Consider the following 24,102-nt stretch of genomic DNA (forward strand, 5'->3'; position numbering starts at 1 on the left):
GAGTATAATGTCATGGGTTTCCATCTCATCTGAATTACGGTGGTTATTAGGGGTGTAAGAAAATATTGATACACATGAATATCGTGATATGTTTGATGATACTGTATCGATTCTCAAAAACACTGCATCGATATTTATTTACATCCAAGATTTGTGGCTCTGTTCGGTTTAAACCACAGACTGTATAAAACCCAACCGCTAGATGTCATCGTTATCTCAGAACGTAAACTGACACGTAGCCGGAGAAGCTTAAGGTGCATCGCTAGCGTTAGCATTAGCAAACCCAGCTCACAAGACGATAGAATTATTCCGCTCTTGCGGTATACAGAGCTGAAGTGTGTGGACTCATTTTGGCTTCAACTATAAAGAAACCACCAAGGAGATCGACTAGTCAGTTGTTTGCAAAATAGGCCATGTTAAAATCCAAAACTCGGGAAACGCATTGAATCCGAGTGCTCACTTAATATCCCGATGCCATCCACGCTGCTGAGAGGCGTTCGATGGAATATGTAATATGTACTGCACGTTTTCCTCTCAGTAACAAAATAAACACACAACAAAAATGACAGCGGTGACAGCAGAAAGAAAGCATCTGATCATAGCAATGTGGATATGTTTGCACCAGCTCTGCAGTTCAGTACTTCAGTGAAGGCACGTTTATTTAAATAGAACTTCACACAATAGACTGCTTTAAAGCAAGCAGCTTTACAATATTAAATATAAAACAAACAGACATTCAGTCATGAAATGGACTATGCACTAGTTAAATAGTTTATAAATTAAAAACTGCTATACCGTGAACCTTTAAAACATACACACCTAAAGAATTCTGCAGTCACTTTACGATTTTCCCTTAGATTGCACAAAATAGTGATTAGTGATATAAATGCAAATGGTACTGTAAAGTTGTTTGTAAGGTTTTATGCATATGGTGGTGTGTTCTTTATGACAGTTTTTTCTAAAAATAGATCCTTTTTCTAAAAAAACAAGAAATATCGCAATATATCGCCTTTCTTACAGTATCGCAATATATCGTATCATAACCCCTGTATCGTGATACACATCTTATCGCCAGATTCTTGCCAATACACAGCCCTAGTGGTTATGGTGTGAAAGCAGCATAAGCTCGTTGTTTTGGTTAAGGAGGAACTGTTAAACGAGGCTGCTGTTTTGGTTGCTTGGGGGCTTGTGACTAGCATCTGAACTCTGCATAGTATGAACAGGGTATGTAAAAGCATACGTTGACAGGCAGAAAGGACATCCTATTGTATCCCTCAGACCGAGGGATGTGATTGGATGAACATTTTATGGTCCTACGCCTTCCCCTATATAAATACATATAAATACATTTAGACCACTTAGTGATTGTTATCGGGATGTGAAGAGACTTTAAACTAGCGTAACAAAAATTGTTTTTGAAGCAAATCACCTACCCTGCCATTAAACATTAACAAATGTCTTTGTAGCTTGCCTTTAACAAAAGCAACTTTCTTCAACAAAGCCAGTTTTCACATGCATTTGGTACTTGGCGAGAGTTAATTTTGGACCATGATTACACCCGCTCACCCTTAGACCAATTGAAGAGATCAGACTCAGAATAAGTTTTCAACTATAAAGTCTTTTAATGATCATTACAGAGTGAAACGCAGTGAACAGACTGGTACAACAAAAACAAAACAAAAAAAGTCTGGAACCAGGATTGTACATGTCAGTCAAAGCAGCTGGCATCTCAACACATTCTGCTTCTCATACTGGTGTTACAGTTAAAGTGGACCCTCAATGTTGGAGAAACAAACACAGGAGAATATCCTCATGTTTTTTTTTTAGTTCCCACTGAATGACCAGCAGACATTTTAGATTTATAGACAGCTCCAGATTGAAATAAAAAACTGTTAAAGAAAAATGTAAATGTGCTCCCGATTCTAATTTTAAACACCATCCACACACACCCCACTGCACATCTCAACAATGCGAAATTGAAAAGGGAAAAAAAAAAAAAAAAAAAAAATCAAGGCACAAATATGAATACTGCAAAAATTGAACACTCTACACATTACAGATATGTAATGGTGAATAAATCATCTTTTTAAATTTTCTATCTATTGTTTCTTCTGGATATTTTCAAAAGACAGCTGAACAGGATGGGGCAGCTAGGAGAGGGGTTGGTTTGGGGTGGAAAATGAGATGAACCTTAAATTAGAAGACAAATGACAGCACTGAACAAAGCTCCCTCAAAAGCTACAACTGATTAACCACCAGATCCAAACACACCAGAGCAGTCTCACCGGTACGTTTCCCATAATATTAAAAAAGCACATTTCATATCAGGGGAATGGAGCGTGACCACATTCACCACCACAAAAAAAAAATAAAAAATAAAATAAAAAATAAAATTCAAATCAACTTAACATTCAATATTCATATTGCAACCCACCTCACTTTAAGAACAATGTGTAACTTTCAGTACCCATCTGTGTAACCAAATAAAAGCGTTTTGCAAGCTAATGATTAACACAATCCATAACAGGCCTATCCGACTCCGTATTGCAGCACAAGACCACTTCTTTACTCCGTTAGCACATGAAAGTGCGGCCTACCGCCTGCAAAACAAGAAAACAGTGCACTGTGAAGATGGAATGATACTCGTTTATTTGAGCATTCTGGAAACTAGTACCTGTAAGCCACACTTCCCCTCTTTGAAAGCCTATAATCGGTCTAAAATGCCTCTATTTTTACATTAAACAACACATATTAATCTCACCAGCTGCTTCAACATGAACACAGAGCGTAAAACAACAGCTTAGCATCCCACATTGGATGCCAAATTTGCCTAAACTTTGCTTATGTAAATTTGTTGGCCCCGTGCAGTGGAAAAGCGAGGCGAGGGGTTTTTCAGCCTTCATTCTATAGCCTAACGCAATCCTCTCACACTAGACTGCATATGACACAAACTCATACACAAACTCGCTTCACGCATACCGAAAAACACTCGCAGATCTTCAAAGTGACTGGCTTGAAAAATCCTAGAGCTACATTTTACCACACAATGCTGAATGAGTGAAAAGGAGGTGATCAATGAGGAAAAGTGGACTTTGGCACCATTAACCTCCATTTAAGTATATTATATTCAGTTAATTTCAGAAAATGACAGAATTCTTCAATTCCTCGTCTGAGTTGGTCAAATGTTTTTGTAACCCGTAACCACAGTAAACGGGTCTGATTAGACCCAACTGCGAGTCTGATGGTTTAAGAGGAGACTGTAAACAACAGACTGGGCACTGGAGATCACGTCGGGGTCACCATCAATGGGAAAAGACCATACTAGAGTTTAAGAAATCATCCACTCAGAAAAAGACAAAGCAAGCAGAGGACCTCAGAGATGCCATGGCTCAACTACACTTCAGAGACATGCGGATGGAAAGAACCTACAAAAAGCCTCGGAAGCAGGCGCAATAAAGCGTTTTTGTGAGCTGTAAGTGTCTCAACTTCAAGTGTCAGAAAGTCCAGTTAATGTCGCAAAGCATGCTGCTGACAAAATCTCCCCCTCGATGTGCAATTCTGAGTGGAAGGACACACACACACACACACACACACACAGACAGCATGAGAGGATATGAAATAGCAGTTTTAGGACATTTATATGATAACTTAAAATATACACAAAAAAAAACTAAAGTACATCGACAACTCCAAAAAAATAAAAATATATACAAAAGGCAAACATATACCAACAGCTTGTAATGCTCAAAACTTTAACAGCATAAAGTCGTCATGGCCCAAGGGTACTCCAAATGCCATTCAAGAGCAACTTGCGAAGTCGCTCTCTCATCTTGGCCCTACAGGAGTGCAACGTCACCCAGTATTTCATACTGAGAGCTACACACACGAACAGACAAAAACACACAGGTTGAGACACATGCCAAACCCTGTGAAGGGCGTTTTGGCTTTAGCAGCTGCGAACCTGACTGACCAACAGGTTATCCTGTGAAGGACCTGTCTTTTAAACACCGTTTCAGTCATATCTTTCACTACCATGGAGTGCATTTCAAAAACGAGACATGAGAATGATTACGCTATTAACAAAAGCAAAGACGAAAAAAAATCAATATGACTAAAAAATATAATTCTTTAAGACACAAAATAAGCATTTAGCAAAAAATAAATTAAGGCATGCAGCAGGTAATGATATCTATATTTCGTTTTTGATTTTTTGTTTGCATTCTACAGTTACTGAAATTATTTGACCGGCAGTCGTGTGTCCCAAACTATTGAAGAAAAAAAAAATAATTAACAGAAGTCAAAAACAACAATTAGCTGCCAAAAAGAAGAGTGTTTCCACTGGAATCACAGGCGTCTTTTGGGGGCCTAAAGCATTGTTTAAAAGGCCAGTTATTTACAAGGGAGTCAGGGCCATGCATGCAACTTGTCACAGCCTTCTGTTTAGCCATGGAATTAGGGAAAAAATAAAACTGTAGCACACCACCAAGGTGAAATGTATATCGTAATACAAGAACAAAAGGTGAAGTACAGATTTAAAATACATCCATTTAAACTGCATTGATGTCTTCTTTTTAAAAAAACGATATGTATAAAAAAATTATACTAACAGAACATGACAAAATGTCTATTGGCGTCAAGAGTGCTGTTGCCATGTAAAACCAAGCTTTCTACAATGTAGATCTACAGAGTTTGATAGCCTATAAAATTCAATTAAGGCTTTGCAGTAAACATCTGATTTGTTGACGCTGGCACTCCCCACCTTTTTTAAAATGTGTTGTGATCTGATTCGCTAAAGCCAGCATGGACACAGGAACATGCAATTAAACACGCAGTCACGCTAATACACTTTCACAGATATGATCCAGTAATCGTACACACGCACACACACTCACGTCACACAACTAACTGTGCATTAGACAGGCCTTTGCCCTCTTCACTCCTGTTTTTAAGGGCATTTGGCATCACATTTTCTGACACGGGGTCACACCGAGGGGGCGAAGCCTGTCAGTATTCTGCTATGGGTGCGAGCTCGGGATTCAGATTGACCGTGATGTTCTTATACAGGCTGCTCAGAGAGATCTCCGGAGAGTACTGCAGATTGTTCAAGCCGTCTAGATGCTGTCGCTCTTTAGAGTACCTCAGCAACTTGTACCTGAGGGAAGGGCGAGATGAACGTGTGTTAGCGTGTCCTTGAGATAATCTGCTACAATATGCAAATATCTACAGTTGCAAGAAAAAGTATGTGAACCCCTTGCAGAATCTGTGAAAATATGCAAAATTTTAACAAAATAAGAGAGATCATACAAAATGCATGTTATTTTTTTATTTAGTACTGTCCTGATTAAGATATTTTACATAAAAGATGTTTACATATAATCCATAAGACAAAAAAAATAGCTGAATTTATTCAAATGACCCAGTTCAAAAGTTTGTGAACCACTGATTCTTAATACTGTGTGTGGTTACCTGGATGATCTACGACTGTTTTTTTGTTGTGTGATGGTTGTTCATGAGTCCCTTGTTTATTCTGAGCAGTTAAACTGAGCTCTGTTCTTCAGAAAAAATCTCCAGGTCCTGCAGATTCTTCAGTTTTCCACCATCTTTTGCATATTTGAACCCTTTACAGCAGTGACTGAATGATTTTGAGATCCATCTTTTCACATGGAGGACAATTGAGGGACTCAAACACAACTATTAAAAAAGGTTCAAACATTCACTGATGCTCCAGAAGGAAACACGATCCATTAAGAGTCAGGGGGGTGAAAACTTGAACAGGATGAAGAGGTCCAAATTTTTCTCATTTCGCTTGAATATCATTTTTTTAATCATTTTTTTTTTATTTAGTACTGCCCTTCGGAAGCAACAGAAGATACTTGCATGTTTCCCGGAAGACAAATTAAATACAATTTACCTTGATCTTCAAATTCCAAATGTTTTCACCCCCCATCTATTAATGCATCATGTTTTTTTCTGGAGCATCAATGAATGTTTGAACCTTTTTTAAAAGTTGTGTTTGAGTCCCTCAGTTGTCCTCAGTGTGAAAAGACGGATCTCAAAATCATTCAGTCACTGTTGTAAAGGGTTCAAATATGCAAAAAATTCTGGAAAACTGAAGAATCTGCAGGACCTGGAGATTTTTTCTGAAGAACACAGCTCAGTTTAACTGCTCAGAACAAACAAGGGACTCATGAACAACCATCACAAAACAAAAAAACAGTCGTAGATCATCCAGGCAACCACACACAGTATTAAGAATCAATGGTTCACATACTTACGAATGGGGTTATTTTAATAAATTCAGCTATTTTTTTTGTCTTGTGGATTATATGTAAACATCTTTTATGTAAAATATCTTACTCAGGACAGTACTAAATAAAAAACAACATGCATTTTGTATTATCTCCCTTATTTTGTTAAAATTATTAACATTTTCACAGATTCTGCAAGTGGTTCACATATTTTTTCTTGCCACTATATATAAATATGACCGCAAATATGTTTTTGTCACACATAGGTCAATCCACTCTAGGCTACACAGAAACAGATGAATACAACTTTTGTTTAAGGTCAGGTCAAGCGTAAGCAGGTCAGAGGTAAAGATTGAACAGTGCAGTGAAGAGAAAGCGGTTTTCCACCCTCCAAATTTTTTTGAAGTCCTAGCTTCCAAAATTGGGGATGGACTGAAAGGAGATTGAGGAAGAAGGTGGAGCAATTTTCCTTTACAAAGTGTTTGTTAGAACAAATAAATTTGCTTCCTCAGTGTCGACTTGACCCTCTGCTAAACACACAGTTCCTGTTTTTAGGGCCAAAACCCTGAAAGGGAAAAAGACCTATTGTTCTCCTTAGGATTATGTAGGTCCCAGCTCTTGAAACTTTAAACACATGTTGGAATCGTTGGCCATTAGGGCAAGGCACAAGGGCTCTACAGCACACCCTTTTATATGGTGGTATTTGAGGGGCTCTGTAGCGCTCCCCTTTTCACCTACAGTAACCAAGCTTCATAGACTCATAGATCTTCTTATACATCACCCACATCTAGTGTTTATGTATGTGTGCGGGCACTGACCTCCCCAGGAACTGTACTTCTCCTCTGTGGTGATGGGGGATAGATTTGTATTTGCCAATATCACCTTCTGGCCTGGTCACATTGAAACCTGCGTAATGAACCCTGAGAACAAGAAACCCACCCACACATAAGTTTCTGTTACATATACATCTATTTGTTTATGATAACATGATACATTCTTTAGTTACGCACAGCAATATGGTGAAGCAATAACTTGTTTTTACACAAAAGTAACTGGATAGTTATAAACTGCGCGTTATGCTGCTCTTAGGAATATGCACATACTGTACGTCAAATTAAACATAACTGACCTGTTCCAGAGGTCATCGTCCTCTCCACCCCAGCCCCAGAATGCATTGGGAAAGCCATTGATCTTGAGGAATTGTTCGACAGTAAGTCCACTTACTCCACCGAAAAACTCATTGTAGGGAAGGCTGAAAAAACACACACACACACACACACTTTAACACTCAGTAAACTAAAGTACCACTATGCAATCACTTGTAAAAATGTCTAAAAATTGAAATCAAACAAGAGAAGGAGCGGGGGGGAAAGTAGAAACAGAAACCTTACCATCAGGAATCACTTGAAAGCAATAGGCAACAAAAAACAAGCCTTTTAATAGCACAGACTATCATGCTACTTCACAAGGTGATGAGGAGATATGGCACTCTTTTACTTCCTTGCAATCTGCCCACAAAGCATTTTTGGTTGCAACCAGAATAGGTCCACATGAACAACCGTCCTTTCAAACTCAACCAAAGCAAAGCTGAACCACGGGGTCTTAAATCAGTCCTTTGTCACGTGCAAAATAAGGGTAAATTCTCCAACTACCCCAAATACTTTTGAGAGACAATTAGAGCTGCGTTTACACCTCATTACACAAATGACATAATCTGCATAACAAACAGTCCTAAAATCCCCATGTCCCAAAAGCATTTCAGTCCTATATTACATCAAAGTCCTATTAGCTGCTGCGAAAATGCAAAAAACTGCAGCCCTGTATTTATTTGACCAAACATGTGAGCTGGTCTCTCTCTATGGTCTCACACATATGCCAAAACAATACATCAGGAAGTGAACTTAAGGATCTGGAGAGTTTTTCAGGCCCTTAACAAAAACAAAATGACACAGGTTTCCAGAAGCCCATGAAAAATATTTGGACAGACATGTATTAGATAAATAAGGGAAATGAAATGAAATTAAAGAAAGAAAGAAGAAGACTCTAAACCATGGGATGAAAGAATGGAGAAAAGAATGGCTTAAGTTTAAAGGGTTAGTTCAAAAATTAAGATTCTGTCATTAATTACTCACCCTCACGTTGTTCCATATCCGCAAGACCTTCTTTCATCTTCGGAACACAAATGAAGATATTTTTAATGAAATCTGAGGGCTTTCTGTCCCTCCATAGAGATCCAACGCAACTACCACTTTCAAGCCCCAGAAAGGTAGGAAAGACATCATTAAAGTACTCCATGTGTCTCCAGTGGTTTAAACTTCTGTCATTTCTGCTCCTATCTCACACTTAGTAAATATGTCCTTTATCTCTGCCACTGTTCCAACTTCACTGAAAACTGCTGCTGTTACTCCTGTTCTTAAAAAAACAAACAAACCTGGACCCAGCAGATTTCACCAACTACCGTCCAATCTCCAATGTAACATTTGTTTCGAAAATTATGGAAAAAGTTGTTGCCAATCAGCTACAGTCTTTTCTAGCTCTCAGGGATCAGTTTGATGCATTTCAATCTGGTTTCCGCTTTCATCACAGCACTGAAACTGCTTTAGTTAAGGTTGTCAATGATCTGTTACTTTCTGGTGACTCAGGTAATCTTTCCATTCTCCTACTGCTCAATCTCAGCTCAGCATTTGATACTATCTGTCACAAGCTATTACTCTCCCGCCTTTCAGAAATAGGTGTCTCAGGTGCTGCACTATCCTGGTTCTCTTCCTATCTCACTGATAGACAGTACTACATCTCTATGCATAATTATAAATCTCCCACCGCTTTACTCAGTCAGGGTGTTCCCCAGGGCTCTGTTCTTGGACCATTACTATTTATTACTTACATTCTGCCTCTTGGACATATCATCCGTCGTCATGGTTTTCATTATCATTGTTATGCTGATGATATTCAGATATATACTGCTTGCCGACCACCAGACCACATCACTGTCTACCTGTGTTACTGAGCTAAAGGCCTGGCTAAATTCCAATTTTCTCAGTTTGAATTTGAGCAAAATGGAAATTTTAATTACTGGCCCCCCATCACTAACAAAAAAATTTGGAAATGTCCCCAGTTTCAACCTAGATGCTACAGCAATTTTTCCATCTGCTACTGTCAGAAATTTAGGCGTCACTCTTGACCCTTCTCTCACACTGGATGTTTACATCAGTAAACTTTCCAAAGCTGCATTTTTCCAGCTACGCCGTTTAGCCCAGCTTCGTGCTTATGTTTACCCAAAAGATGCTGAATCATTAGTGCATGCCTTTATTACATCACGCCTAGACTACTGTAATTCTCTTTTTGCTGGATTGCCATTGCACTCTATTTCTCGTCTAATATACTTTCAAAATTCTGCTGCAAGAATATTAACCCACACTAAACGATCTGCTCATATTACCCCTATCTTATTTAAACTCCATTGGCTTCGTGTCATCTCGCATTACTTACAAAATCCTTCTGCTTACCTTTAAATCACTCAATGGCCTTGCTCCTCCTTATCTCTCTGATCTACTGTCTCCTTACATTCCGCCTCGATCCCTTCGATCTTCAGGGTGTGCACTTCTTGCAGTACCTAAATTTAGTCTATCTTCAATGGGCGGCAGGTCATTTTCTGTCATTGCACCTAAATTATGGAACTCTATACCACAAGCACTAAGGACAATAACCTCACTCTCTGTATTTAAATCACAACTCAAAACCTACTTGTTTACCCAATATTATCAGTCATTACATGTTCTTTAGCCACTCTCCTCTTCCTGTACTACCAGCTATAATTCTCTGTGAGTATTTCTGTCTGTGTATTTATGTTGCATCTACTATTCTTTGTTTTTCATCTATTGCCACAATCCTTTTTCTGTTGTTACTTTTACTATGTCATATATCTCTGTTTTATGTATGAAATTGTACCATGATATGCAACTGCATTCATTTCTATCCTTGGACTGGACAAATGTCTACTGTCCACTTGATTGTGATATGATTGTTTTGTTCATGTGAATTGACTGTCTCTGTAAAGCGTCCTTGAGCTTGGGAAAGGCGCTATATAAATTAAACATTATTATTATTATAAACTCAATTTTATGAAGCAACGCTAGCGCTTTGTGTGTGCAAAAAAAAACTTTTCCACTTTATTAACGAAAATACTGATCTTCAAAGTGCAATCACGAGAGCATCACAACGCATGCGTTTTGTGTTCACAGGAGAGCTGACACTTTGGATAATATTATTTTGTAAATAATGTGGTAAATTATGTTTATTTTGGGGCAAACAAAGCACTAATGTCGCTTCATAAAATTGAGGTTAAACCACTGGAGTCACATTGAGCACTTTAATGAAGTCATTCTTACCTTTCTGGACCTTGAAAAGTGGTAGTTGTGTTGGATCTCTATGGAGGGACAGAAAGCTCTCAGATTTCATTAAATATATCTTCATTTGTCTAACGGATGTGGAACAACACGAGGGTGAGTAAATAATGACAGAATTTTCCTTTGACCATTCTTTAGGAAACGCAATAGCTAAATAAAAAGGACATTAAAATCAATGCAAATACATCCTGAATATTCAATAGCCCACATATAACCTGACCTCACATTTTGTATCAAATTAAAGCTGCATTACAAAAGCTAATATTGAGAAAATCACAAATGTTTTCTTCATCTAGTTTTGTCTTAACTAAGCCAATTTGTTTTGCAAGAAAAAGGCAGTTTACACGTTCACATCTCATGATCAAGGAAGTGACATGGCAACATACGGCAAATCTAAAGAGGCCACATATAACAGAAACACACTGTAGTTAAAAGTGACAGAAACTATAATGTTTTCACACGTTATCCAAAGGCATTCAAGATTAAGCTTTGAACATTCTTCACTCAATAGGTTTTTGAAAATTTTCCAGTTTTTAGTTACATGAATTTCAAAATAGCTCATTTTAGGTCTTAATCAGAAAGATAATATTGCACAAATACAACCAACTAACAACCAACTAACTAAACACAAATGCATATATCCCTTAAGATCTGCAAGGGTCTACAGACGGCGGATAACATCACAAGAGTTTATACACTCACACACACTTAAACACGACATTGTGTGCTCTAAAACACTAGAATTGTTTAAAACACGAGCCTAGAATTATTTAAAATATGCACTTTGAAAACAAACTGAACTCAACTTATCTGCATTAAAAACCTGGAACGTCAAGAGCCGGGCAATAAAGAAAATAAACGTTAAACAATCAGAAAACTGCAGAAAAAAGGAGAGTAAAAGTAGTGAAAAGGAGGGAATAACTAAAGTAAACCTTTCAGATGAGGCACTTACATGTACATGTACTTGTCAAGCTTGGCGGCAAAGTGTCGAGGCATCTGACCACAGCCGTAGTAATTACGGTCGTTTTCTGGGATGTGATCGACGTCGTGAAACACCACACAATCCCAGTCCAGGTCTTTCATAGCCTCTTTAAAGCCCACGTTAAACAGCATGGCACGGTTAAACGGCTGAGCACCCGCCTGAAAGCACAAATACATGACTGAAAAAATGCAGACAACTTGAAATCCATCCTATTTATCCATCCCATCATCAGTATATTAGTTGTTTTCATATTAAATACGTCTCTGGAAGTCCACATGCTTATTCCAGACAAATATGTTGTTATGGCAATAAAGTTTTGAAGTATTTGTGTACACACCTGTTCAATGACATAAAAGGCAAACTGCAAGCGTTGGCGTTGGAGCATAGGGGCGAGATGCTGAAAGAGGATGGGAAGATGCTCATGGCGATTCCTAAAAGGGATTAGTATGGCCACCTGAGAGAAAAGAAGAGAGAAAGGACACAATAGCAGTCATGCTGATATCCTGATGACCTTTTGTGATCGATATAACCACAACAGTGACACACCTTCCAGCGTGGCTTGCAATCTTTGGGCTTCCAGTGGCCTCCAAATCGAATGTCCAGACGTTTGAGCCTCAGTTCGATCTCCTCCATAGGAACCTCCGTCATGTTGACTTCCATCTGACCCTCTGCAAGGAAATACAACAGCAAGCAAATAAGAAAAAGATTTTTGAGAATAAAATTTCTGCATGAAGACCAGCTAAAATAAAAGCTTTTGACAGCCAATTTGATAGGAGTTCCTCACAAAGAGGCAAATGAGATACAGAGGGTACAATTGGGATATCTAGATTAAGAAGCTAACTGGTTAGAAAGCATTTTAGAGAGGCAACATAGTGGTGTTGTCAAGATACTGGAATTTCCAAGTTCGATATCATGAAAAATATCGATATTCGATACCATGGGGAAAACTGCCAAATATACCACCATACAGATAATGTTATTATCTCTTTTTTTTTTTTGATAATTTGAGTAATTTTGTTGTAGTAGCTTACACTCAATGCAGGGAGGCTTTATTTAAATTGTTGAACTACATTTACAAAAAAGACAAGTAAACACTCAGTAATAAAGAAACAAATTGCAAACAATAGCACAGATAAATCCAATAGAATAAAGAGACAAATAAAATAAACATGGCTTTAAGTTTTTTAGTTGGGTCTAACAGTAGTATTCAGATAAGAAATAATAAAGAAATTAAAGTATTACAATGTAAAATAACACTGGATAATTTTCATTGTAAAAATTAAATGCAGATTAATGCTTACAATCAAAATTACAACAGTTATTCAGTCAAGAGCAGTGAGGGATTTTCTCTTTGACTTTTGTTCTTTGACTTACATGACAGACAACAGCTGGTTTATTAGGCTGCTGTCATTTAAAGAGCTTATGCACGGATCCAACATACTGTTACACAACATGCATTTTCTCTCAACTATTCACCTGAATACCTGCCAAGATGGGCATTTTGACATCATTTTGTATGTATTTGACTGTTTAAGCGCAATAAGCTACAAAAAAAGACTTCATTTTGGTACTCGTGAGCTGTTTGACTCAGTTATGAGCAATACAAGCACTATTTAACCGAAGTGAATGAGACGAGTGAATGAGGAGGCGGGTGCGTGTCAAATCGCCATCAGAGAGGAGATAGAGCAAGAACGCACAGCTGGTATCTGTGTATCGATACTGCGGAAAATGATAATTGGAGCCGTTTAAGAGAAAATCACTCACTGCTCTTGAATGAATCACTTTTGTAACTTTAATAAGAATAAATGTATACTTAATTTACACAGTAAAGACTATGCAGTGTTTTCTGTACATTTAATTAGTTTATACAACTTATGTATAGAGGAGTTTAGAGGAGCTGAAAGAATGTTTTCTCTGAATTTTTTTTTTTTTTTTTAACCAGGATGCAAACACAGATATGGTCACTGAAACAATTACTGATTATATTTCCTTCTGTGTGGATTTAGCTATTCCTCAGAGAGTTATTAAGAGTTATCCAAATAACAAACCATATGTAACAGGGGGAATTAAAGATTGCATTAAAAGGAAGAAATTGGCCTACAGGTCGGGGGACACGGGGGAACTCAGGGCAGAACAAAAAGACCTTAATCACAATTGAGGACAGCACGAACACAATAAGGAACGGGCTGAACAAAATTTGTCAAAATGTGATGCAAAACAACTGTGGAACTCAATTCAGGGAATGACCAACAAGCCCCCGACAAGGAAGCCATTGTTTGCCAGTAACGAAACTGATAGGGCAAATGAACTGAATAACTTTTCTATGAGATTCGAGACTGACACTTTTAAAGAAATGTTGCGATATTTTAAAATACCTGGAGATAAACTGTAATGTCGGTGATGGCAGATTATTAATATATTCAGGGGATGTTATAAGGGCTTTTAAAAATGTATGCTCTAGTAACAACAATGACTATAGGACAGTGGCCTTAACATTGAATATTATGAAATCATTTGAGAAGATCATAATAGGAGAGCTGCGTAAGGAAGTTGAGCCATCCTTAGATCAGTATTAATTTGCATACAAATGTAAACGATGCGGTCTCTACATAAACGCACCTTGTTTTAAAGCATCTGGAGAGTCCGGCTGCTTACGCTAGGCTGCTTTTTATTGATTTAAGTTCTGCATTTAACTCAATTCAACCACACAAACTGCTGGAGAAATTAATTAATTTATGAGTTAATCCTTTTACAATTAATTGGCATTATTCCTTTTTAACAAATAGGATACAACAGGTGAAATTTAATTCAGTGTTGTCTGATGTTGCAGTAAATAGTACAGAGACCCTGTTAAGGGCATGTAAGCTCGCCATTTCTGTTTACTCTTTACACAAATGACTGTGTTAGTCAGCAGTCAAATCAATTCATTATGAAATTTTTGGATGACACTGTATTATTGCACCTGTTGACAATTGACTGCAGTATTGACGACTAAAAGCTGCTGTAGAAGGGTTTGTGGGCTGGTGTGACGACCATTATTTGCAGACTAATGTTGAGAAAACCAAAGAGGTCATTATAGACCCCAGATCAGTGGGGGACAGGAGCTCTGTTGTGGTTCATGGTGAAGAAGATATTAAACAGGTTGCTTATTATAAATATTTGGGGGTCCACATCAACAGTTAGCTTAAATGGCACACATACGTCAAGTGTTTGCACAAGAGTCCATCAGCGCCTACATTTTATACGGAGATTATGATTATTTGGAGTGAGTAGCAATATAATGTTATTTTATAAAGCAATGATAGAGTCCATTTTAAGATATGGAATCATTGTTTGGTTTGGGAATTTAACAGTAAAACTGAGAGCCCAAATAAATCATTTGGTGAGAGTGGCAGGAAAAATTATTGGGATACAGACAAGATATTTTGAGCTTCGCTCGATCCAGTAGGCCAACAAGATTTTATTGGACTCTTCACGTGTTGCACCCTGAGTATGCGCTGATGAACTCTGGTCGGAGATACAGGGATCCATTATGCAGGCATAATCGATACAAATACTCATTTGTCCCACAGTCTGTTAAATTAATTGATGAGCAACTGCAGCAGAATGTTTCAATAACTGCAATAGCTCACACAACAGGCAACTGAGGGTTGTGTTGAGTGGTTTTCCCTTAAGGATTAGTTCACTTCAGAATTAAAATTTCCTGATAATTCTTTCTTCAGTCAAAAAGAAATTAAGGTTTTTGAGGAAAACATAGGTGATGTAGGCGGAAGTACCAAGCGATTACAAAGTCAATGTGCAAAGACTAGGTCAAACGGCCTTTACAAAAAAAAGAAAAGAAGGTAAAACAACGATGTCGGACGATTTTGAAGTTGGAGAAAATGAGATTTTTCGCCCTACCACAGTACTTCTGCCTACGTCACGTGTGACCTTTCCAACATGATTACATAACGCGTGCGGTGAGTAAATTACAGGGAAATTTTAATTCTGAAGTGAACTAATACTTAAAATAAATTATTATTTTAATGGTATTGTTTTTATGATGCAGGATTATAGGATTAGGATGGTTGGTAATGTTGTATGTTATATGTGTTGTGTGTTGATGTTGCAGCAGTTCTGTTATCCAAAACAAATTTCTTTTAAGGGAGACAATAAATACTACCTAGCCGTAGTATTTCTTATTTAGTGCTTGAAGTTTTTCAGGTAGGTCTATTTCACTGGTGTTTTTGTTCTATTGTAGTTTTGTCCTATTGCTTGTAATTAGTTTCTTTGTTCTTATTTTATCACTGACTGTTTACTTGTCTTCAGTAAGCTTGAGGTTTTTTTTTTTCTTTAGGTTAATATTACAAAAAAATATAGTATATCATAAAAATAATTTTAAGAAAAAAAACAAATATATTGTGATATATATTGTTATCATGAAATAAAATTACTTATATCGTAAGATTATAGATTAAAGAAATAAGATTTTGGTCATATCGCCCACCCCTAATCTAACACAAAACTCAAATAATTTGAGTCAAGTAGACAAATTAATTGTTTAACTTACTCATAGAAGGTAATCGTTCAGGACAGGGCAGGTTCTGAGCATATGTGAAGTTCTCAGGGAGGTATGTGGTTGGCTGAGCAATATACTCGCTAGAATTATTTCCATCTGGATAATCTGTTAAAACAAAGACAGTCAGACATATTAAAGTTAATGTGAATTACCGTTCTCATTTCCATAATGTGACTTATTTATGAGTGAAAAGGTATTCAACAAGAAAAGTGTGTGGCGGCGCTTGGTTTTATCCATTGGGAATGGATTGGACAGTGAAAAGAATTGAGCCAGACTGAATGAGAGTGTCTAAAAAGCTCTTTGGCTGTTGGTTAAGATCATTCAACAGCCTGTACGTTCTATGACACTAGATAATTTATAAAGTTATTACACATTCTGACTTCTGAGATTACAAATACTTTTTTTTTTTTTTGGCCATGGAACAACATGATGAATAGTTCACAGTGAGACCAGGAACAGGATCCACTAAGCCGAACGTATACTACCTAGTCAATGTTCCACTCCAGCCTGCGGGCGGTTTGCGTGATGTAAATGTTATTGCCCATATAAACAAATTTTGTGTACACACGGACAACAACAATACATGTACAAGTAATTTGAGCACTCAAAAACAAAGGTCCAGGATGTAGTACGAACTCGCTGAACACATCCATCCACATTCACAGTCAATGGAGTATACTTTGAAAGACTTGCACACTCAACTGTGCGCTACACAAAGCAGAACGAGGAATATTATACCTGGGCCTTTGTAATAGGGTTCAGTTCAAAGATCAGTCTGGTCAATGTTATTATGAAGAAACGTTGTCGTTGACTCTTACCTGTGCCGTTGAGAGTGCTGTTCTTATTGGTGTATAGCCTGATCATGTGACCAATGGTCCGCACATTGTCTCGTAACATGATACCCTGAGCCTGTACCATGAAGAAATATGTGTTGACTGAAACAAAGAAAGAGAGAGTGTGTTTAAAGCATTTCCCAAATGATGTAGAGGAAACAGTGTTGGTCACTGCACTCAGAAGTACAGAGTTGCCGAATGACAAAATTATGTTATAATGTCCACATTGTAAAACATTTGTAACTGGACAGCAAAACTGCTTTTTTTCCCCTCTTCCTCTCACTGGGAAGCTCCTAAGAGAAGCAATATTAGAAAATGGCAAATGTTGAAACTATAAGCAGCTATCATTGTAAGCATCAATGGCTGTCTGCATTCAGCCTCGGTTCTTGTCAGTGTAATGTGGTTTTGTTTTAGTTTAACTGCTACAGTTAAGATTATGTCAGCATTCCAGAGTCCAATGTTTCCGTGTCCAGATATGAGGGAGAAATTAACCGAGATCAGCAGAATGCCAACCATTACGTTTCAACTGTGGGTCTGAAGGGAAGTCTGAACTGAGTCTCACATCCTGCTATGGTACAAACTATATAAGCACATAAGTATAAACCCATGACATCTGTGTGGACTAAAATCTATATTGACTGAATTATTTTTTTGGATACTGCATGTAAAAGAACAAGCTTGCTTGCATATATACACAAATATTTACTTATATTTAACCATTTAAAAGTTTGGGGTCAGTAAGATAATATATATATATTTAGAAATTAATATACTTTTATTCAGCATGTATGCATTCAATTGATTGAAAGTGTCAGTAAAGACACTGAAGACACTGAAGACTGGAGTAATGATGCTGAAAATTCAGTTTTGACATCAGAGAATTAAATTACATTTTAAAATATACAAAACAGTCATTCCATGTCAAATCAACCAAATTTCAGGAAGTTCCCCAGTTTTTGTTAGCATTTTTTATAAAGAAAGACAAACATAGTGAGTAAAGCCAAAATATTAAATGTCACAGATGTATATTTAATGAGTAATCCACTATTTTGTAGAGGGGGGTCAAAATGACCATTTTCACCTGAGATTTTGAGCCAAATTACTTTCTAAAGTCATCTTTCTATAAATGACTTTAGAAAGATGGCAGCATCATTATTTTATTTTTACACAGAGATTGTCTATTAGTTAAATCTGTTTACTTTAACAATATTTGTTGCATTATATGCCAACAGTGACAGTTCAAAAATGGGAGGAAAAAAGCACTTCTTGTTTTTTGCCCCAAGTTGATGCTGGCTGGCAACTTTTTTGAAAAAAAAGCACTGGTGGGGAAAGAGTAAAAAAAAAAAAAAAAAAAAAAATTATATATATATATATATATATATATAAAAAAGAATAATCTTATATCACATAAGATTTATTTAAACTTACATAAAAAATTATATAAATATATATGTTAAAATTGGCCAAAAGTATAATGACACCCAAACACCAAAGACATTTTTGATTACCATTTAACTTCTACACAATTTCTTTATGGACCTCCCTTGCAGGGGAATCCTCACCTTGGAAACGAAAAAGGCCCCATTCCACTATATATGGGTGTAGTCCGAAGAAAAACTATTTCAGGTGTAAATTATAACAGGTTGTCCACATACATTTGTACATGTAGTGTCTAGACATCCGATTTGCATTGATATACTGCAAAACCTACACTGCTCGGCCAAAAAAAAAAAAAAAAAAAAAAAAAAAAAAAATCACTGTTTGGATTTAAATAGGCAAATGCTTAAGATTCTATGATTGGATCATTATTTCTGTGATTATTATATTTCTAGCATGTTACATGTTTAGCAACAGTTCTTCTAACTCTAATTGATGGAGTGCATAGCTTTTTATTTCTTAAACAACCATGTAGGAAGACACATCATGGCCATATTCCAGGATGACAAAGCCAAGATTTATCAGGCTCAAATTGTGAAGGAATGGTTGGGAGGGAGCATGAAGAATCATTTTCACACATGAATTGGCACCTCTGAGTCCAGACCTTAAATTCATTGAAAATCTTTGGGCTGTGCTGGAGGAGACTTTACAGAGTGCTCACCTCTTGCATTGTCAATACAAGATCTTGACCAAAAATTGATGCGCCTCTTGATGGAAAGACTTAAAATTACTTAAAAATTTGCTTTTTAATAAAAATTGCTACATGGAAACTGCACTGCAGCAAGTAGATTCCCAACTCTGATACAAATCTTCAAGCCAGAATATAAACAGCTGCCATTAATGGTACAAAAAATTAACTCCAAGCCTAGGGACAAAAAACACATTGGTTCTTCCTAACCACTTCATATTAGACACAGTCCAGTGAACACCGGTCAAACAGCAGTGAGGAAAAAACATTACGTTTCTTGGACACTGATTATACAAATAGAAAAGGCTATTAAACAGGATTTGGTTGTGTGTTGCTTGTGTAGTGCATGTGTTAGAGGGTTGCTTGGATTTTTAGAGAAAGATTTTAGTACAGACACTGAAAATGTCAACTCAAATCAGCACATAACTGATTCAAGGCTGTAAAATCCCTGCTATCTTCAAAATTCTATGAGGTCAACGACAGTCAGGATGATGTTAAATATTACAGCTAGTTAACAGCAACATAACATCTGTGTAGACATTCAGTTAAGCAATTCGAGACAAACTGCAAACAATTTTAGACACACTTAGTTGTGAGAGAATCCCTAAGTGCATCCTTAAGTATAAAGAGTACATTTTATGATCGTTTCATAACACATGTTGTAGTAACGTCAAATCAAACATTTTGCTTTAAAGTACACTTTAAATTATTATACTTTAACAATCTTTTGTCAAGCTTTAAAGTAGTACACTTACTCTAAACTACTGATTAACATACTAAAGCACATGAAAGTCAACTAGATTCTAATTTTAACTGTAGAGTGTTATTTGATATTACATTTAAAGTTAACATTGTAAATGTACTACATTGCAACTTCACCCTTACTAATGCTTAATAGAGTACCTCAGGGATGACATGTTTTTGTAGGCAAAACCCAGAAGCGAGTTAGCATTTTAGGACTTCCGGTTCCATCACCCCAAAGTCAATGGGCTTTTTGAATGGGTTTTTGCTAAATCGCCTGAAATAAGGTCTGTGGTTAACAAAGCCTCTAAATATTTTCATGTTTTGATCTATGACATAAAACACACCAGTTATAACCCACTTGTGATTTTTTAAACCTTTATTGTGTCTTAAAAACGGCGGTTGCTAACACATTGCTAAAAGGGACTACTTCCTTTGGCGGGGACATCATGACGTCTTTATTTTCTAAATAAAGTTTGAGGAAGCTTGGTGGTGGTGACGTTGATCCGCGACCATAGTGTGTTGTAGTCCGTTTATAGCCTACTGTTAGCTTTTTATATCTGATGACTTTATTAAGGCTTCAAAATGTGTAAATGTTGTGTTAACTTGTAAAGATTATCTTGATAGACAAAACATGTAAGTGTCATAACCCTTTGTTAAACAGAGCTTATTTTTTGCGATTTTCCAAAAGTCTATGGGGAAAATGCATTGGCTTTCGATCGAGGGAACCCGTGCGCCGCTAACTTCCAGGTTGGCCTACAAAAACACGTCATCCCTGAGGTACGAATACATTTACAAAACAACAAGTTTAAATAGAAATTATATTAAAGTTTACCATAAATACTTGTTAGTATATTTGGCACCTTAACCATATTTTATAGACAATAGAATTATGAAATTACATAGTTTACATTACAGGAAGTACTTACTTGAGTGGGTCAAATTCAACTAATTGCATTTAATATACATAAACAACAATACATATTCGTTTAAAGGTGCAGTAAGCGATTTCTGAGAAAAGCTGTTGAAAGTGGACTTAGCACCAAAACACTTGTAGCCAATCAGCAGCAAGGGGCGTATGCAATCATGAGGGGGAAGTGTCTGTGTTGTATAGTGTGTTCGTCAATTTGGGGGCATGGCTATCAAGACAAGCCAGATTAAAAGCCTGTCAAACAGCGTGTGAGTACTAAACTAAGTTATTTCTTGCGTCTCATTGCGCTTAAACTGTCAAATACACGGAAGGTTTAAATAAACACAGTCCAATGTCTTAAGTGAACATAAACAACTGAGGGAAAACCAGATACGTGTCTGTATATTAGATCCGTGCATTCGATCTTAAAGTGACAGTAGCCTAATTAACCTGCTGCCGCTTGTCATTAATGTTAAACAACAAAAGACAAAGAGAAAATCACTTACTGCTCTTCACTAAATACCTTCAGTAGCTTTAATAATAATCAGTTTATATAATTTATACAGTGAAGTCTAGTGTTTTATTTTTACATTTATTTAATTTCTTACTTGAATACTACTGTTAAATACACCTACAGTGAAAAAATAAAGCATTGTTTATTTAATTTGTATATTATATGGTATTTGTAATGTGCATCTTTGTTCTTATTTTTAAATAAAGATAAAATCATAAATATTTTCATCTCCACCCACCCCTACTTTGGCCTAAATGGTCTGTCATTCTTTTTTCTTTTATGTTTTGTTACCTTGTAAGACTACGTTTTTAAAATACAGAAAATAGTTTGGCTGTACTGCTCAGTCACTTGCAAAATAGTAAAACAAACATGGAAAAAAATCGTGATATGATATTTTTTCCTTATCGCCCACCCCTAGGTGTGATCCTTTTGGGTAGGAGGTGTGTTGTTTTGTTTATTTCAAATATCAACAGCGTTTCTCAGAAATCGCTTACTGCACCTTTAATTGATATCATAATAGCAAACATACCAAACGTATTAGAGGAGGGAATATACTCAATGTTACAACTAGGACACGAGTTACAGTTTATAAATGTATTAGGGTAGTATCTTTCACGACAAATACTACTTTGTTTTATAGAAAGAATATGGTAGTAACGAGCAGCCATACACGGTATATCTGTGTTTACTATGTTCTTACTACAAACACCGCTTATAAAATTCCGTTATTTTCAAAAACTGATAGATAAGGCTCAAAGACAAATTAACCTTCCGTATGTGGTTTATGATATGAGCAGATTCAACAAGAAGCAGTTGAGCTTTACATTAACAGCCCATTATTCAACATATCTTAAATATACAAGCTTGTACAAAACAGTTGCTGGCTAAGGGGGCTGTAACAGAAATAACCAGAAACCGTTTAATGGTGGAAATTAAACCGAAAGTCAAATCTGATTCAACTGTGCTCGCATAAGGGGATCTAACACTGACTGCGTCTCAAAACCTACTGAGCCGCCTAACTAGATGACATTGTTGGCATTTCTGAGCATCACAGCAAAAGCAGTACAATGGCTGTTTAGTTAGGTAGCTCACTGGGTTTTTAAACACAACCTGTCATTAGTGCTTGTTTTGGGAGGTGGTGATCAGTATCTGGAGTCAGTGATGTATGAAACACGATTAACACTTTAATCACATCACTCGCGATCAGTCACATGAGCGATGCTGGGGAGTTATCATAAGCACTCACCTATTCCAGGAGCCACATAGATGAAGTAGAGGCAGGTCGTGGACATGGAGAAGAAAAAGATGAAGGCCATTAAGGAGCGGTTGGACAACCGCATCAGCCGCCTCCACTTCCACATTTTATCCCGGCTACTAGCTATCCGTCACTCCCATAAAAACACACAGAACGGAGAAAAGAGACGCTGTTTGGTGTGGTGAAACGGTCATCCGTTGGAAATGTGGTGCTAAATCAAGGTGCTGGTAAAGTCCGCATCGTTCATTCAGCTGGATGCAAGGCCGCAGTACTCGTTCGCTCTCCCAACAAAGTCAAGAAATTTCCAGATCAAAAAATAAATAAATAATAAAACGTGCTACATCAAACGGCGTCCGGGCTCGGCGTGCGGTTAACGCGATTCATTTTGTTCGGTGCCGCCGCTGCTGGTTTAGTGTTGCGGTATGTTTCTAGTGAGCGCAGACACGCCTCGTCGCGTTGATGATGATGATGATGTTTGGAAATGATGAAGGGAGTGAAAGTGATGATGATGAGGGACCTGCCCTTCCTCCCTCCTTCTTCCCCCTCTCTGTAAAATCCCCCCACGCTCCAGCGATCAGTCCTCCGACACGGCGGCGTGAAAAGGCGCGCAACCCGCAGAGGGAACGGGATGGAAACGGCAACGAGCGGGATGGGAGTGGGAGAGCCGAGAGAAACGTGACGAGGCCCGACAGGGAGTCCTCCGATTTCGGTTCTGCTGTCGGTGCAGGTGCAGACACCGTTTCCGGTAGGCGTGACCTACAAAATGGCTGCCAGTGAGAGGCTCACGCTTGAGGAATGCTTTCAAAATAAAAGTCTTCACGGGCCGGTTGCAGAAAATATCCAACATCAGATAAAAAGGCTGATAGAAAATCAAACTACATAAAACATTTAACTAATTTACGCAAAGGTATTTTATACCACTGACAGGTGCTTAAATATTTTTATTCTTTGCCTATTTTCAGCATTATTTTGATAAAAATATTTTTGAGCTCCTATCTGTTTTTTTTTTAACAGTTTTCTATAAATGATGTGTAATAAATGCAAGGAAATAGAGAGAAGAGGGCAAATACTGTGCAAATAAAACACAAATGTTAATATCTATGTTTCTATGAACATGTTTTTTAGTTTGTGAATAGGCCTACTTATATTTTTTTAGACAAATAGCCTATATGCAGATTTATTTCTGCATATTTGCTAAGACATACTGCTGTCATTGCATTTGATTTAATATTTTCCAGCTTCCCTTTCTTTCCCCTTATCCTAAACCTACCCCTTAACCTACCCATCACAGAAAACTTTCTGCACCTTTAGGCTACATTTTCAAAAAACATCATTTAGTATGATTTATAAGCTGTTTTCCTCATGGGGACCAAAAAATGCAAGTGGTGCTCACTGCAGAGCCAAATGACTTCCAGCTCCACCTCTCTAGATGTTATGTGAATTGAGCTTGACCAAGTCCATCTCCACCTCTGTGGATCTAATGGGTGGAGGGATAGAGTTATGGGTAGGGTTAGAAAGAGGTTGGACATT

General features: G+C 37.3%; 1 protein-coding gene across 1 annotated transcript; it reads right to left on the reverse strand.

Annotated features, from left to right (window-relative positions):
* Window positions 1-1,598: 1,598 nt before the first annotated feature.
* On the reverse strand, window positions 1,599-23,667 carry b4galt6 (UDP-Gal:betaGlcNAc beta 1,4- galactosyltransferase, polypeptide 6). The gene is made up of 9 exons (XM_051874076.1): window positions 22,564-23,667; window positions 17,013-17,129; window positions 16,186-16,299; window positions 12,183-12,304; window positions 11,974-12,090; window positions 11,607-11,794; window positions 7,378-7,500; window positions 7,067-7,168; window positions 1,599-5,152 (listed from the first exon to the last, which is right to left on the reverse strand). Exons 1-9 carry the CDS (start codon window positions 22,676-22,678, stop codon window positions 5,005-5,007), a joined length of 1,146 nt encoding a protein of 381 aa, XP_051730036.1. The 5' UTR covers window positions 22,679-23,667; the 3' UTR covers window positions 1,599-5,004.
* Window positions 23,668-24,102: the final 435 nt, after the last annotated feature.

This window comes from Ctenopharyngodon idella, chromosome 20 (genome assembly GCF_019924925.1).
Source record: "Ctenopharyngodon idella isolate HZGC_01 chromosome 20, HZGC01, whole genome shotgun sequence".
In the NCBI taxonomy this organism is placed as follows: Eukaryota; Metazoa; Chordata; class Actinopteri; order Cypriniformes; family Xenocyprididae; genus Ctenopharyngodon; species Ctenopharyngodon idella.